Genomic DNA, 16,979 nt, shown 5'->3' on the forward strand with positions numbered 1-16,979 from the left:
AAAATAAACTCAAAATGGATAAAGGACCTGAATGTGAGACAGGAAACCATCAAAACCTTAGAGGAGAAAGCAGGAGAAGACCTCTCTGACCTCAGCCGTAGCAATCTCTTACTCGACACATCCCCAAAGGCAAGGGAATTAAAAGCAAAAATGAATTACTGGGACCTTATGAAGATAAAAAGCTTCTGCACAGCAAAGGAAACAACCAACAAAACTAAAAGGCAACCAATGGAATGGGAAAAGATATTTGCAAATGACATATCGGACAAAGGGCTAGTATCCAAAATCTATAAAGAGCTCACCTAACTCCACACCCGAAAAACAAATAACCCAGTGAAGAAATGGGCAGAAAACATGAATAGACACTTCTCTAAAGAAGACATCCGGATGGCCAACAGGCACATGAAAAGATGCTCAACGTCGCTCCTCATCAGGGAAATACAAATCAAAACCACACTCAGATATCACCTCACGCCAGTCAGAGTGGCCAAAATGAACAAATCAGGAGACTATAGATGCTGGAGAGGATGTGGAGAAACGGGAACCCTCTTGCACTGTTGGTGGGAATGCAAACTGGTGCAGCCGGTCTGGAAAACAGTGTGGAGGTTCCTCAGAAAATTAAAAATAGACCTACCCTATGACCCAGCAATAGCACTGCTAGGAATTTACCCAAGGGATACAGGAGTACTGATGCATAGGGGCACTTGTACCCCAATGTTTATAGCAGTACTCTCAACAATAGCCAAATTATGGAAAGAGCCTAAATGTCCATCAACTGATGAATGGATAAAGAAATTGTGGTTTATATACACAATGGAGTACTACATGGCAATGAGAAAGAACGAAATATGGCCCTTTGTAGCAACGTGGATGGAACTGGAGAGTGTGATGCTAAGTGAAATAAGCCATCCAGAGAAAGACAGATACCATATGTTTTCACTCTTATGTGGATCCTGAGAAACTTAACAGAAACCCATGGGGGAGGGGAAGGAAAAAAAAAAAAGAGGTTAGAGTGGGAGAGAGCCAAAGCATAAGAGACTCTTAAAAACTGAGAACAAACTGAGGGTTGATGGGGGGTGGGGAGGGTGGGTGATGGGTATTGAGGAGGGCACCTTTTGGGATGAGCACTGGGTGTTGTATGGAAACCGATTTGACAATAAATTTCATATATTGAAAAAATATATATAAAAAAAATAAAAAAAGAAAGAAAACAACTGGATTCTCCCATCAGTTGTGATGCAGTTTTGAGTGTATTCTATGATAAAACCTGACTTCACAGAGATACACAATTGGAAAGGGAGAGATATTTTAATAGTCTTGTCAGATAGTTGTAGGTAATATTCTTTGATACTACATCAAAGCTCAATAAGTGGTAGTTTGTTAAAGATTTGTTGCAATGTAGAATCACTGTGTTTTTTTTGAATGTTTATTCATTGAGAGAGAGAGAGACAAAGAGAGAGACAGAGCATGAGTAGGGGAGGGGCAGAGAGAGAGTGAAACACAGAATCTGAAGCAGGTCCCAGGCTCTGAGCTGTCAGCACAGAGCCCGAGGCGGGCTCTAACCCCTGAATCATGAGATCATGACCTGAGCCGAAGTCAGACGCTTAACCAACTGAGCCACCCAGGAACCCCTAAAATCACTGTATTAATGAACTTGTTGTACTCTAATACTTGCACTTCAAATGGACATTTTACCTACGCATGATTTTGCAACTTGACACACTGATCACTTGTAAAATATTGGTTCACTGAATTATGCACATCATTCCATATGTTGTCATTATATATATGTATATATATGTATATATATATTATATGCATAAATTTTTAAATATATTTTTTATGTTTATTTATTTTGCAAGAGAGAGAGAACAAGCAGGGGAGGGGCAGAGAGAGAGGGAGAGAGAGAGAGAATCCCAAGCAGGCTCAACACTGGCAGCGTGGAGCCCAGTGTGGGGCTCGAACTCATGAATGGTGAAATCATGACCTAAGCTGAAACCAAGAGTCAGACGCTTAACTGACAGAGCCACCCAGGTGCCTCTTATTATATTTTAAAAATTACATTTGTTAATATAACCACCAATCTCATCAGAAAATCCTTACATGTTGTAAAGCTGGTAAGCTTATGATGACAGATACAAGTTTTCCAAACTTCTGATTTTCTCTTTTAAGCTCAAATATTATCATTGGTAGCAAATACTATTAGTGGTTTTCCTTGAAGTGACTGGCTTACTTCATTAATTTTGATAGTTTGTATGTACTCAGGGACCAAGATTTAATAAAATTATGTTATTGCTTCATCAAAGACATTAAATGAAACTTTGCTTTATTATTATTTTATTACTATTATTTTATTTTTATTGCAAGTGTGTGGCAGTGAAGAATGCAATGCATGTTAATAGAGTTTGGTATCACTGCTTTGATTCATGCCAAAGCACCAGCAGTTTTAGCCACCATTGCTTTTGCACCATTAGTGCAAATATCAATTCAATGAAAGAGGCAAATCATATTTCAGTATTACTATGAAAGTAATTTTGACATGACAGATCCATTGAAAGGATCTTGAGGACTCCCAGAGGTCCATGGAGCATACTTTTAAGAACTGCCGCCTCATGGATTCCTTCTTTCTGCCTCCCACTGCTTCTAGTACTTACATTATGGCACTTATCACAAAATATTGTCATCCCTTTTTTATGTTTTCTCTATCACACTGGGAGCCCTTGGAGGACAAAGGCAATATCTTAGTTGCTCCTCTCTACCCAGGTCCCAGCAGCACAGGACCTAGGACATACTAAGTAAATAATATTGAATAAATTAAAAATTTCTCATAAATTTTCCCTTGACCTCCCATGTGGTGGTGGAAAAACTGAGTTGAGGGCCCAGGTCACTGACAACATCTCTTTTTCTGAACATTCCTTCTCACTAAATCAATCTATATTGTTATCTATATTATGCTTAGCCTCATACTTATTATTTTTATTTATTAATTACATGGGAAGTACTCAATAAATGCTTACTGAATAAAGACTGTTCCCTATAATGTTTGTTTCTTTAAAAAAATTTTTTTAACATTTATTCATTTTTGAAAGGCAGAGAGAGAGCGCAAATGGGGGAGGAAGGGCATAGAGAGAGGGAGACACAGAAACAGAAGCAGGCTCCAGGCTCCAAGCTGTCAGCACAGAGCCTGACGTGGGGCTCAAACTCACAGAGCGTGAGATCATGACCTGAGCCGAAGTTGGCCACTTAACCGACTGAGGCACCCAGGCGCCCCTTATAATGTTTGTTTCTTGTTCACATTTCTTCCCCAGGGGACATTTGTATGTGTGTTTATCTGTGGTGGGGACTAGCCCAAGAAGGTCAAGCTCCAAAGTTCTCTTTCAGCTTTCAAAGGAAACCTTTAAAAGTTGGGCCTTGGCTCAGAAATACTCTTCCCACGGTCTGCAAGAGTTCTCTCTTTGGGAATTTGCTGGCCACATCATAATATTCATCTACTCCATTTGGCTGTGGACTTGTCAGTGGGGCAGGAAATTATTATTTTTAGAGTACTGAGTGAAAGATAAAAATGAAAAGAGAAACTCTACTTTGGCAACCAGTTGCAGGTCCTAAAATATTTGTGTTTTATTTTTGTACATAAGCCCACCAGTTGCCTAATAGATTCATGATAAGTTAGAGAGCAAATGATGCTATAGTGTTTCTATAAAGGGCTTGGAAGGAAACTTCATTAATTAGGACTTCAATATTTCAAGCACACAGAATTTTCATTGTTGTTGGCTTTAAAGGTCTGAATCTGGATTATTTATGGTTAAACAATTAAAAAATACTGATTTAATCAATTTGCTAGTTTTTCTCCTTTATTAGAAGCAAAATTTTCAGAGGGCTGATTTTCCTTGTTTTTAAATTGGAAAGTATGGTTTATGAGCCACACTTTACTTATTGAACAGCTGTTTACTGAGTGACTGCTATGTGCCCAGGGCAGTTTAAGGCTCATAAGGTATATTAGTGAACAAATAAGGATCCAACCTCATCCCAACAGGCAGGGGCAGCATACATTATAAATAAATTTAAGTAATAAATGAGTAAACTGTGCAGCATATTAAAGTGTGATAAAACTTTAGAAATAAGAAAAAGTTAGGGAAGAGGGACAGGGAGGGGAACACCACACTGGCAGCTATAAAGTCTTAAGAGTTTTATGGAGGTTATTGAAATTTGGGACTTGTGTCCCATTTAAATCTCTATAACTTTCTATATAATAAATTTATGAGTATAATCAAAATGAACAGGTGAAATCAGTAAAAATGGTGGAGTAAGTCCCTCTAAAAATTCTCTCCTCCACAAAAGCAATGAGAATACTGTAAAAAATAGAATCAACTTTTTTGAACATGCTTCATGAACAGTGAAACAATCATGTCACTTCTTTCAGTATGTTGGTAGTCACCATACATCTCTTAATTGTTTATACACAGACGGCAAGAATGTAGTTGTGTTGCTTCCTTGTCTCCCAGTGATAAACCCATGTGACATAAAAAAAAAAGGCGGGGGACACCTGGGTGGCTCAGTTGGTTGAGCGTCCAACTTCAACTCAGGTCATGATTTCATGGTTCATGAGTTCAAGCCCCACGTCAGGCCCTGTGCTGACAGCTCAGAGCCTGGAACCTGCTTTGGATTCAGTGTCTCCCTCTTTCTCTGCCCCTCCCCTGCTCATGCTCTGTTTCTGTCTCTCAAAAATGAATAAACGTTAAAAAAATTAAAAAAAAAAGATAACAGAATTGGTCAACAAAATGAAAGTGCAGCAAAGAAATGAAAAGTGATAAGGCAGGAAGTGAAATTCAATTGAACATATATGGAGTCATACAAGAAATGGCTGATTGTGGGAATGTTAGTACTGCTATCATGAGAGAATATAGATACACAGCCAGAGGAATTTAGTGAAGGCTACTTTATCTACATAAAGGAGGAAAATGCTTGTGACAAAAGGGAAGAAGATGTTCCAAAGGAACTTATGCCAGCAAAAAGTCCTTCACATTCAAGGAATTCTTAGAGATAAATTTAATGAGATTGTACAATACAAAGAAGAGAATGTTGGAAGCTGATCCAAACTTAAAAAGGTATATGACAATTCATCAAAACATAGTGAAGATACTTGTTCCATATTTTAGTAAAAGAGGCAAGCATTGTTCAAATTACTTTTGGTATGTTTTTTGCAAGAAAAACAATTCTCAATTTCTCTAAATGCTTTAGATTACAAAGTAGTAAATAAATATTAGTTTAGTATGTTTTGATTTCCCTCTACATTTATAACTGACAGTAAGAAAGTTTTTGATGCTTTGACAAAAAAATTTAAAGGTCACAGAACAATGGTAGTTTCTCCCACTGACTATTAAGGTCTCTTTGGTTTCAACTTGCAATGTCATTTTAATATTCTGGCAGTACTGTGAAAAATGGTTTCTTTTTAAAAATTTTTTAGGATTTCATATATATATATAAATTTAGCACAAAATTATGAGAAGATAGCATTTCAAATCAAATCAACAGTAAAAGGATAGGTGCTTCAGAAAAGGAAGCTGAGAGGGGCGCCTGGGTGTCTCAGTCGGTTGAGGGTCTGATTTCAGCTCAGGTCATGATCTCACAGCTCGTGAGTTCGAGCCCTGCATTGGGCTCTCTATGCTGACAGCTCGGAGCCTGGAGCCTACTTCGTACTCTGTGTCTCCCTCTCTCTCTGCCCCTAACCCACTCAAATTCTGTCTCTCTCAAAAATAAATAAACATTAAAAAGAAAAGAAAACTGAGAAAACTTGGCCATGGTCAACAGCTAGTATGTGGAAAAACCAGGATATGAATACAGGGATGCTAACTCTACGGAATGTGCCCTTAACTAGTATAGTATGTTGACTTCATGTAGAATATATTCAATATACAGTTTCTTCCATAGGGGTTTTGAATTCATAAAAATTTAAAATTTTGTAAATCAGGAAAGAACATATATGAAATTAAGTGGCAAAGTACAGACTGGGAAAACGAAGGTATTGCAACACCTGACACAATAAAGGTATTAATATACACTAAAGGGAGTAAAATTGATACATCCTGGCAATTTGGCAGTTTGATGGTGATTTCAGGATATTATTCTAAGGAAATAATCAAATTGGTATGGAAGGATATATGTGTGAGGGTGTTTATTATAATACTTGTAGTTTTCAATATCAAAATTTTGTAGACAACCTTAATATCCATCTACAGAGTTTTTGTTTTGTTTTAGTGTAACCTCTATGCCTGATGTGGGGCTTGAACTCATGACCGTGAGATTAAATGTTGCATGCTCTACTGACTGAGCCAGCCAGGTGCCCCAGTAGAGGGTTTTAAATGAGAAGTTAGGAAAATTTCTTAAAATGTAACAAAATGCAGCTAACAAAAATAACAGTTAAAATGAGTATGCCCCTTGCCCCAGTGACCCATCATTTCCACCTCTAGTCTCTCCTTTTCAAATGTATTTTCTACACAGATGCCAAAGGCAGATCTAATCATGTCACTCCCTTGCTTGACACCCTCATGGCTTGGCAATGCAAAATCCTAAAACAAGCTTCTAAGGCTGGAGTATCTTCTCTCTCTTCCCTTAATAGTCCAGTAACACAGGACTCAACAGGTTTCTTGGCTGGACTTTGTGCCCAGTTATTCTGCCTAAGGATTTAGCATTCCATTGAGCCCCACTGGTTAGTATCACCCTGCTCTTTTAACAATACCCTTCGCTACTCCTTTGGAGTTCTTACACAAATGTTATTAAATATTGTGTATGCAATTATTTAATATACTCTCTCCCATGAGACTTTAAATTCCAAGAGAGCAAAAATTATCTGTTTAGCCAACATTTTCCCCATTGTGCCTAGTATAATGCCTGACATGGTTGCTTGATGCATTCATTGAATGAATGAATGAAAAGCAAGCTACAAAATAAACAGTGTGAGTCCAATTTGGTAAAGGAGGGGCCAAACCAAGAATAGCCCCAGCAGGTACATGCTGGCCAGGCTCTTCCCTGAGAAGGGGAATGTGCTCCTCTGATAGGTGGAATGAGGGGGCAGGCTGCACAAGGGGGTGGGAGCTTGCTGGGAAGAACAGAGCTGGATGAGAGTGGTAGCCTCAGGGGCTCCTACCCTTCCACCTCCCTGGACAGGAAGGAGCTGCCACAAGAGAGAGGTAGGTCTCCTGTGGACCACCCAAGGTACAGGCATCGGAGTCACAAGATGAGGGCTGCCTGGGAGGCTCAGCTGGGGTATTAGACACAGAGTTATGGGGAGATAGGCCTTGGGAAACGCACAGCCCCAGAGGGAGGGTTCAAGGCCAAGGCCTGGAGTTTCCCAGCCAGGGCAGCATGGAGGAGCATTGGGAGAATGAATGCCACTTCACTTGAGACCATGCTTGAGGTCAACTCCTGCTGGGGGAGGGAGATGGGTCTATAAGCTCAGGAGATCTCTCACCAGGTACTTGTTCTTAAAGACTGCACCCTAGCTGTGTGGCAATTGGAGGCAGTGTGTTGGGTGAACGAGTAGCTGTGCTGCTGTGTCTTTTGTCAAAAGCTTGACCTGGCTGGTTTATCAGCCATCTCAAGGCTTTGTCTTTGACGATGTCAAATTCTTCTGCCTACCTGGTTCCTGAAGGTGGATTCCCATCCTCCATCCCAGAAGATGCCAGGCCAGGCTTTGCACACCACTGCCCCCTCTCCCAGTAGCGTCCTTATTTCCCTGCTTATCTCCATATTTAATGTTTGTCACTGTGAGACTCACCACTCCTACTTGACACATGATCTCCCTGGCTTCCAGCCAAGAGCCCTGAAGTCCTAGAAGAACCTTCTCTGTCATCCCTCTGGAGCCCAATAAACACATTCTGAAGGAATGAATACATCCATTTATTAAACTTTCCCATGTGCAAGATCTTCTTTGATGGGGTGTCATGGAGGCCCTTAAGGGAGGAGCACTGGGGCAGAGACCTGCATAAGGCTTAGGAGCAGGCTTAAAGTCTAAGCTTTGAGTTGGGTGAAAGGGAGCTGCTGAAGATTTCAGAGAGGACATAACTGGCTTTAACCTTGTACAATCTTGGAGATGACACAGCAGATGGGGAATCAGGCTGGAGGCGATGCAGAAGCATTGAATACGGTATGGTGGTGGTGATTTAATGTTGAGAACATGTAGGTTCTGAGCCAAAGAAAGTGATGGCACTGTGTAGTTTGAGACTGGGTTGGAGGGAGGGCAGAGCTCACACTTTGGGTATGGAGGGAGAGGAGGAAAATACAAGTATGTGAGTGAGAAGATGCTTAGCTGCTGCTTCATTCTTGGGGCAGGTGACCAAAGAGGATAGCCATTACTCCAATGCCTTGTTTGGGGAGGAGCCTCCACCACCCTCCAGAGGTTTTAGTTTTGAATCCAGGCTGAAGCCAGAGAAAAACAAGGAGCAAAAGGGGGGGTGGGGGGAGCCAAGAAAAAAAAAGCAACAACAAAAAACTGAAGTAAAGTCCATGGGGTGGGGAGCTAGAAGGCCCCCTTCAAGTAGCTCAGGCCTGGCAGCTTGTGCTGGGCTTGTGGGATTCCCTCTCACAGAGGATGAACAACTCGGGAAGCAAGCCCGAGCACGCACAGGGCTTGTGGGTCTGTGGGGCTGGGCCACCAGGGTCAACCCACCACCCCCACTCCAAGCAGACACAGGGGCGTGCTGTCTTTTTCTGAGCATGTCAGCTCAGGTCAGGAGTATGCAGACCCCACTGGTCCAGGGAACATGTCTTCACCCTGGGCGCCGCCTAGTGGGACCTGTGCAGGCAAGGTCCTGCTGGCCCGAGGCTGCCCCCTGGTGCCGCCTCACTCCTCCCAAGGGCTCATGTCAGTGTCAATGGCCACGCAGTTGTACGCCGCATAGCGGAGCTTCTCCTCGCACACCTTGGCACTGAGGGAGACGGAGACTTGGTCAGCACCAGGTGCAGAGGTCCTTCCGTCACTACGAGGGTCAGTGTGGTCTGTGCGCGGGGTGATGGGTGATGGGGTTCCAGTTTGTGCACTTCAGTACTGGAAGTCCTCCTCCTTCCTAGGATACCACTCCTTCCCCCACTCCCCACTCTCTAGGTTTGAGCCTAAGAAACCCACCTGGCATAATGTGGTAGGAAGAGGGTGCTTGAACAAGTTGAAGACTCAGGCAGCGCATCTGTAGTTTCGTAGCTGGGAGCGTGGAGGGGCCACAGATTAGAAAGAATTGTAGGGGCACAGGGTAGGGGTCTGACATGTGAGTATGTGTGGGGGGAAGAGGGCAAAGGCCAGCAACAGACCCTTTGGACCCCTACCCCTGCCACCTGCACTCACCCCAGTTTGTCTGGGTAGATATAGATCCGTGCTGGCAGACGGCTGCGGCCAGTGACAAAGCGCAGGAAGCGGCTCCGGTCCTCTGGATGGAGAAGGAAATCAGTGCCTGCACTAATGGTGGGGGAAGTTCTACAATTTCTACCCTGTTTCTGTATCCCACAAGTGGAGTCTGAACCCAGGCATCACTCTCCCCTCTTCCACTGACCGTTGGTGAAGTTGTTCAGTGCTTCCCAAAAATATTGCACTCGAGTGTCAGATGGCTCGAAGTCCTCAAACCGGGCTGGGGACAAGGTCAGAATTCATTCTTAGGTCCCAACCTACCTAGTCCTTAAGCCTCTATCCCTGTGTTGCCCTGCCCCACACTCACTGAGCTTTCGTAGAGCGTCCACAGTGACCTCTGGGTCCCCGCACACTTTCTTCTCCAATTCCTGCCAGGTCAGCAAGTCCAGCACAGCCTGTGGCACCACCTTTAGCAGTCCTGCCTGCATGGCTGCCACCTGGAGGAGGGAGAGGCCTGGCTAGGGAAGAGGGCACAACTCCCAAATCAGTGTGTGGTGGAGTCACTTGGCATCCACTCATAGAGATAATGGAGGATATGACATGATGTTTGTTTAGCACTAGGGGCCACCTAGTTCTAGTTCATTCCCACCAACAAGCAGGAATGTAGGGCAGAGGAATGGTAGGGGCCAGAGTTCTTGGGATTGGGTACTGGTAGCCTATTAGGCTAGGCTCTGATTATCAGGAGCTGCGCAAAGCTCTCTGTTCTCCTGGCCTCTGGGTGGTACCTGCTCCTTGCTCTCTTCTAGCCGTGTCTTCTGCACCAGTTGGATGAAACGGGAACGGTCTTCATATCCCACTATGATGCCTGCACCCCCGGGGATCAACTCTACTACTTGCTGGTCACTCAGTACAGTGGTGAATGTTAGTTCCTTCCCAAATTTGAACTCAAATGTCTCCTTGTCCATTCCTTCCATCACTTCCAAGAGCTTCACCTGGGGGTTGGAGAGAGGCAAAGAGGTCAGCCTTTCATTGTTGAGACAATGTTGTTTTCTCTCAAGATGCTCACAGGGAAGTAGGAGAGGCAGACAGGCAAGGCAGTCCCATGCAGGTAATGAGGGCAGTGAGGGGGTCAGTACAAGGGCTATGAAAGCATCAAGACAACACTTCCTTGGCTGCCAGGGAAGGTGTCCTGCAGGAAATGGCATCCAAGCTAAAACCTAAATGATGGCTGGTTGTTGGCTGGGCCACAAGGAAGTCAGGAGAGAGAACATCTTGAAAAAAGGTTGAAAGAGCAAAAGGCCTGTGGAATCTGTTTGGCTAGAGCCTGAATGTGAACTAAGTGGACAGGCATACAGAGGTCATATAAGGTTTGTCAGGTTCTGCATTTTACCCTAAGCCCAGAGCAGAGACACTGAAGGGTTTAAACAAGAGGAGGGAAATGAATTACTCTGGCTGCAGGAGATCAGATGGGTAAGAATGGACATAGGAACACCAACTTTGCAGTCACTGATTGTGTCAGAAAGGAAAGTGGCCTGAACGAGGAGGAGAGCGGTGAAATAGAAGTGGACAGATTCCAGAGGGAGATGTAACAGAATGTGGGAGGTGAGGAAAAAGGAGGAATGAAGGCTGACACTGAGGCCCTTGGTATGGGGAAGGGTGGGTAGTGGTGCTGTTCTGAGACAGGGACCCCTAGAGGGCAGTAGACTGGGAGGTGATGAACTCCCAGTGCTGAGCCTAAGGTTCCATCTGGGGCAGATGTCCTGCAGGCAGATGCATATATGACTCCAAACTTAGGAAAGAGGCTGGAGATGGAGGTAAGATTTTAGGGGTCACCAGAATAAAGAAAGTAGTTGAAGCCATGGGAACAGAAGGAGCACATGTGAGGTTAGAGAAGGTTCAAGACATCCTTTGGGAGCAGCAATCTTCAGGGGCTGCATAGAGTAAACACCAGGTCCAGGCCTTACTTACCAGCACAGAGTCCACAGCTGGGAAGTCCTTGCTCCAACTCACTTCCTCACCAGAGAGCTGCTTCCATACAAAACCAGGCAGAGCCAGGACCTATGGGACAAATAATCACTATGGTATTCTCACATTGGGCTGCCCAGGTTTGGGTGGTTCTTCTTCTTTCCAGAGGCCAGGCTCATCTGATGTGGGTACAGATTAGGCTACTCACCAGGAATTCCTTACCCCGAAGGGCAGCCCCCATCAGCTGTCCAATCCATTCATATTTGGCAAAGTCTCGGCAGGAGGGATTAGGCACATACATGTCCCGGGCCTCACCAGTGCCATTGCCCTGCCCCCAAGATAGAGCTGTCAGCATGGCATGGAATGGACCCTACTTTGTTGCCCCAGATTCTCCAAAGACTTGCCTGCACACTTTCCACCAGAGGCCCTGAATGATCCCTGACTGTAGAACAGCCCCTCCTTTCCTGTCTGCCCAGAGGCTGCCCCAGGCAACTCGGTCCCTCCTCTGCTCCCTCTCTAGTTCAGCACCTGGGAGGTTTGCAGAGATGAACAGCAGAAACAACTTGAGAAGTAGAGATAGGAGATTACCTGGTTGGCTGTGCGCACAAAGAAGGGCAGAGGCACAGGGGTGTCTGCTGAGCTAGGGCACAACTCTTCTGACATGTCTGCCAGGCTATCTCGGAAACCACCCCCTGAAATGACACAGATGCTCTCCACTGGGGAATTCAAGAGTCCCAGCCCCCATAAAGGGTTAATAAGCAGGTCTTCTATCTTGGTTAGCTCGTGACCCCAGAAGCCTCTACCACTCTGAAGGCTGGACCCTTATTATCCTTTGTCAGGGCCTTACCTTGGTCAATGATGCCTTCTGCAATGAATTTACACTCCCACCACTGGTCATAGCGCATGGGCCACCTGTAAGAAGGAGTGGATGCTGGGCCATCCATGCTGGGCCAGGGCTCAGGATGGTTCACAGGATACCAGCCAGAAGTAGGGGCTACGGAGGGGTAATGGTGAAGGGTTCCAGAAGCAGTGTGCAGGTATATATAGTTTATGTAACTCCAGCACAAATCCCTCAACCTCATGCCATACCTGTAGTCCAAGGGCTTTTCATACTTGTCAGAGGGCTTGAGGCCTTCATAAACCTGGGGGCAGGGGAAAAGGGAGGGAGTTATAGGAAAGTCTGTTTCAAGATCTGGCCCCACTCTAGACCAAAGACCTTACTCAGGTTCCTCTTGGTCCAGCCCCCAGGCCCTTTACTGACCCTCCCTTGGTCCGACCCCAAGTGGTCCAGACCTGGGTGAAGACTGCGTTCTTGCAGGCAGGGTCCCTTAAGGGGCAGGCACGGTGTTCCATGGCAAGGCGCCGGTTGATGTACAGGCGTGGCATGAAGCTGGGCTTGCTGCTTTCTGAGTCACGCAAGCACTGGGCCACTAGCCCTGGCCTTTGGCGTGATAGCAGCAGGAACTGCTTCACTTGCTGGTGAGGAGAGGTGGCCAGAGCAAGACTGGCAGGCAGTCAGTCTCTGTCCAGGACCCGGAACCTTCCTCTATGCCTGGACCCAATTCCATGGTTCTAGTCCATGCCTAGTTCATCCCCCCCACGACCCTCCCCTTCCTTGTTTCCCGTCTCTCCCTTAGTCCAGTCACCGGGGTTGGGGGGGCGGGTGCTTTCTAAAACAAAAAATCAAACTTTGTCATTACCTACTTAAAACCCTTCCAATGGCTTCACTGACCTGGGACATAGTCCTTGCTTCACAGCCTGGCCCATAATGCCCTCTGCTATCAGGGCCTGCTATTTGCCTCCCCACTCCCAGCCTCATCCCCAGGCCATACTCACATTTACCTGTATACTTCTCTTAAGTCATCTAGCAGCTAACAACTCCCAGGATGCATCTCTCATGCAACCTGCCTTGTGCACACTGTCACTTCTTCACCCTAGCTCTTGTATATTTCATATACTATCTGGGAGAACAGCATGCCTACCACTGAATTTTAACTATCTGTATCTTGCTTTTTTCCTACATTCCCAGAGCCCAGCAAAGGTCCAGGCCTAGAGTAGGTTTGAAGAACTCTGTGTAAAAGGGTGAATGCTTGCATGAACAGAAAGGAGGAGCCCACTGCTGAGACCAATACTAGGTGGGCCAGGCTCACCTTAATCTCACTGAAGGTGCCAAGCGTGTGATCCCAGGCAGGTACCAGGTGGTGTAGGACACTGTCTAGGATCTTTATGAATCTGGGGTGAGTGGATAAAGATAATGCAACTAAAGAAAGTAGCATGGATTTAAGACCCTCTCACTCCCCAACACATAAAGACAGGAGAAGGCAGGGCCCAGGGGCTGCCCTGACCCTTGAAATGGAACAGCTTACAGTACAGGGCCTTGAGAACCTCCTTCATACAGACATGTGAGGTTCAGGATGGGGGGAAAGGACGGGCCTGGCAGGCCCAGGACCACAGCCACCTCTGCAGAAGAACAGCTCTGCGGTACAGTACTTCAGGGTCAGTGCCTTCGAGGCGTGGGTATCGCACCAGACTGGTTGGCTGGAACAGGTCTGCATTTAACCCTAGTTCCCGCTGTCTAGATGACTTGATCTTGATCCCTCGAAGACGCACGTCAATCCCATCATCTGGGGGAAGGAGTCAGAGCAAAGTTACTTAGGGCACCTACTGCCTCTTTGGTTCTCAGAGCTGAGAATGGCTCTTTGATGCTCAGACTTTTGTCATCCATAGCCCGTAGAAACTTGGGACCTTTGTGAGCCCCTTCTACTCATCTGACTCTGATTATTATATTCTTTGCCGGTTCCTCCATCCATCACTGTAATACTGGGATGCCTGAGGGTCCCAACTCAGTTCCTCTTCCAGATGAGCCCAAAACCTCTATGGCTTTAAGGAAGGCATATACCTGGCGCCTCCCACCTGGCTCAGGCCCAAAGCTTCAAATCCTGGAGTTAGTTTGATAGCCTTCATCCCAACTCCAACCCCATTTCTTCTCTACACTCACTAACAGCTAGCCACTATCTATACTCTGTCACTCCCTTTCCCTCCTTATAGCCTTAAGCCCCACCTCGGCACTCCACGATGCGGATCTCGATGACTGGGAGATGAACGGTCATGTCCTCCAGGACACATACATCCCCGATCAGGGTCCTGAGGAGATGGATGTGAGGCACTTTGAATACCCCTTGCCTGTAGGGATTGCTGGGCTCTAACCTAACCTTATGCTTCCAAGTGGGGGCAGGCCCCATTACTAGAATCATGCCCCATGTCCCCTCCCAGACCAGCTTGCTCACTCACTCATCAATGCTCACGTCACTCAGCTTCTTCAGGTTGTCCCCTTCGCCTCCATAGATCACTACCCGCTTAGGCATAAAGTTGTCATCTGTGGTATCCACTGTGAGCAGCAGCTTCCTAGGTGGTCAGAGTATACACATAGGTCTTTGTATACTTATAAGCACTTGGCCTGCCCACCCTGTCCTACCTCAGAGCCCACTCACTTGACAATGGTGCCCTTTTTCATGGTAAGCCGTACCCAGTGCTGGCACTGGGAACCATCACTCTCCCAGTAGGTGTCTGCATTACTGTCCGTCAGGCAGGACACATTGAACTCCTCCTAGGGTGGGGCAGAGAGGTGGAGTCAGTGTTTACCCCACTCTCTGCACTGGGAGGTGTGCTTTGGGCCAGGGAGCACAAGAAAAAAAAATACATGGAGCTGGTCAAAAGCACAGTTGGTATGTGTGCAAGTGGGGATTCCTACAGGACTTCCAAAATACAGTGCTGGACTAAGTCTGGCCTGTGGGGTTCAGGTTTGGCCCTGGCTTAGAGGTGAGGGTTCTGGATCTAGCAAGATGGGACATCTTGCTTGGGGTGGGAGGAGTCCCAGCACCCACCGTGTAGGAGGAAACGTCTATGCTCTCCACATACTGCTTCACGCTACCCAGGTTCTCATCTTCCTTGCCCAGGTGGTCGTACAAGAAGTGGATCAGGTCTTCGTCACACTCGTAGGTCCACGTCGGGGGCACATAGCTAAGCAACCCCAAGTCCCTAATTAGGTCAGGTCCAGACCTGCAGATCCTTCCTCCCTATCCCACCCCAGCGCACTCACAGTAGCCTCTGTACAGCTTCCGTGTAAGCCTCGGCTGGCTGGGGCCTTGATCCAAGGCGATGAGAGTATGTCAGGTCCACTACTTGTTCCCATCTGTGGGCACAGAGTAGGGGATGGGATGGGGAGACATCACTGGGCAGAATGACACCCCCAGTGGGCTTTCTCCAGAGCTCAATCTCCACCAATCTAGGCCTCCAGAAGCTTCACCCCAGCTCCATTCAGGTGCCGCCCCTTCCTGCTCTTAACCCGGCCTTCAGTCCACATCCCACCTCCCTCGCTGTGCCACACTTCCTTCCCGGCCTAGGTTATCAGGCATCAAGCTCCGCCCTTTCAAGTGCAGCACCTGAGCACAGGTCGGTAGTCCACGCCAAAGAGCTGCTGCTGCCGCTGAAGATGGTCAGGTGTGTCGATGGGTACGAGGCGGGCCCCGCCCTCGGCCGGTCGGCACACCAGCAGCCAGCCTTCGTTCAGTCCGCAGTCGCCCAGGTGTTCTGCCAGCTGCTCCTGCCAAGAAGCGCAAGATGGGAACAGCCGTCAGGGAACTAACTGCCCAGCGGCCCGCCCTGCCCAGCCCAAGGCAAAGAACACGGAACGCAATGCCAGCTCAATATGGGGGTGGGGAGGAGAACAGCCTGGAGCTTCCCTGGCCCCGGGGTCTTTTGCGGATCCCAGGGCAGGCCTGGGAGTACCTTGGTCAGCTTCACCCAGAGCCCGTGGCCGTTGCACAGCTCCTCTCCGGTAGTACGCACGCAGGCGCCGCGCCGGAGCTCAATGCTGTCGCGGGCAGCGCGGAGGGGCCCGGAGCCGGTACCAGGGGCGGGGCCCGCGGCTCCCACGCGCAGCCCCAGGCCCTCCGCCTCCCACACCGGCAGCAACACGCGCGAGGGTCCCGCCGGGTCCTTGTAAAGCTTGTAGAGCACCTCGCGCGGCACGAAGGCCAACGCCTTTGGTAGCGGCCGTCCGGCGCGGAGGCTCTGCGCTGCCTCCGCCAGGAAGCGCACGCGGCCCAGCAGCTGCCGAGGGGACTCTAGAGCCGCGCCCGGGCCTGGGCCCGCCATGGCGAAACAGCAAAAGGAAAGGCCAGGGGTGGTTGAGCTGCTGAAGCCGCCGCCACGAAGGCTTATCAAGCTTCTCACCACGCTCTGCCCCGCCTTCGGCCAGCCCTTGCCGTAAATTCTGGACTAAGGGCATCCCTCGCACCCGCCGTATTATCCTATGTACCCGGATACTTAATCTTTTTGCAAACCAACGTGCCTCCCACTCAGCCAACCAGACCCAAGTTCAGTAGTCTCCAACCTGATCAGTCTCCCCTTTTTCATCCTTATTGCTGCTACCATTTTATACCCTCATTGAACCACAATCATATCTAGCCTGAATCATTGTAACAGCCGTTTTTCTCGTTCTCTGGCCTCCTGTTTTTGCCTTCCCACACCCAATGAGTCATACTAAAACCAGAAGAATCTTTAAAAATCTTCTAGATATCCTCTCAGGCTCCCCATCCTAGGGGCAGTGTTACAACAACGTTTGGGAGAATAATCCCCTGCTCGACCCTACCAGTGACACGAGTCTTGAGTTGTTCAG

The 16,979-nt window shown here is 47.3% G+C and overlaps 1 protein-coding gene across 6 annotated transcripts; it reads right to left on the reverse strand.

Moving 5' to 3' along the window:
- Nucleotides 1-7,880: 7,880 nt before the first annotated feature.
- Nucleotides 7,881-16,546, reverse strand: HECTD3 (HECT domain E3 ubiquitin protein ligase 3). 6 transcript variants are annotated; one of them, XM_086716800.1, is made up of 21 exons: nt 16,088-16,546; nt 15,742-15,902; nt 15,399-15,491; nt 15,184-15,319; nt 14,791-14,906; nt 14,591-14,704; nt 14,361-14,443; nt 13,758-13,923; nt 13,450-13,531; nt 12,593-12,775; nt 12,389-12,441; nt 12,147-12,211; nt 11,888-11,991; nt 11,508-11,627; nt 11,303-11,392; nt 10,120-10,326; nt 9,702-9,831; nt 9,540-9,614; nt 9,335-9,445; nt 9,122-9,193; nt 7,881-8,924 (listed from the first exon to the last, which is right to left on the reverse strand). In XM_086716800.1, the coding sequence occupies exons 1-21, from the start codon at nt 16,454-16,456 to the stop codon at nt 8,857-8,859; spliced, it is 2,598 nt and encodes an 865-aa protein (XP_086572926.1). In that variant the 5' UTR covers nt 16,457-16,546; the 3' UTR covers nt 7,881-8,856. The 6 variants fall into 6 exon arrangements, with proteins under 6 accessions (XP_086572926.1, XP_025790990.1, XP_086572923.1 ...); XM_025935205.2 differs by having other exon boundaries at nt 9,335-9,416; nt 16,088-16,545; XM_086716797.1 differs by having other exon boundaries at nt 7,881-8,975; nt 9,335-9,416; nt 16,088-16,545.
- Nucleotides 16,547-16,979: the final 433 nt, after the last annotated feature.

This window comes from Puma concolor, chromosome C1, assembly GCF_028749965.1.
Source record: "Puma concolor isolate L17-30 chromosome C1, mPumCon1.1.hap2, whole genome shotgun sequence".
Lineage (NCBI taxonomy): Eukaryota > Metazoa > Chordata > Mammalia > Carnivora > Felidae > Puma > Puma concolor.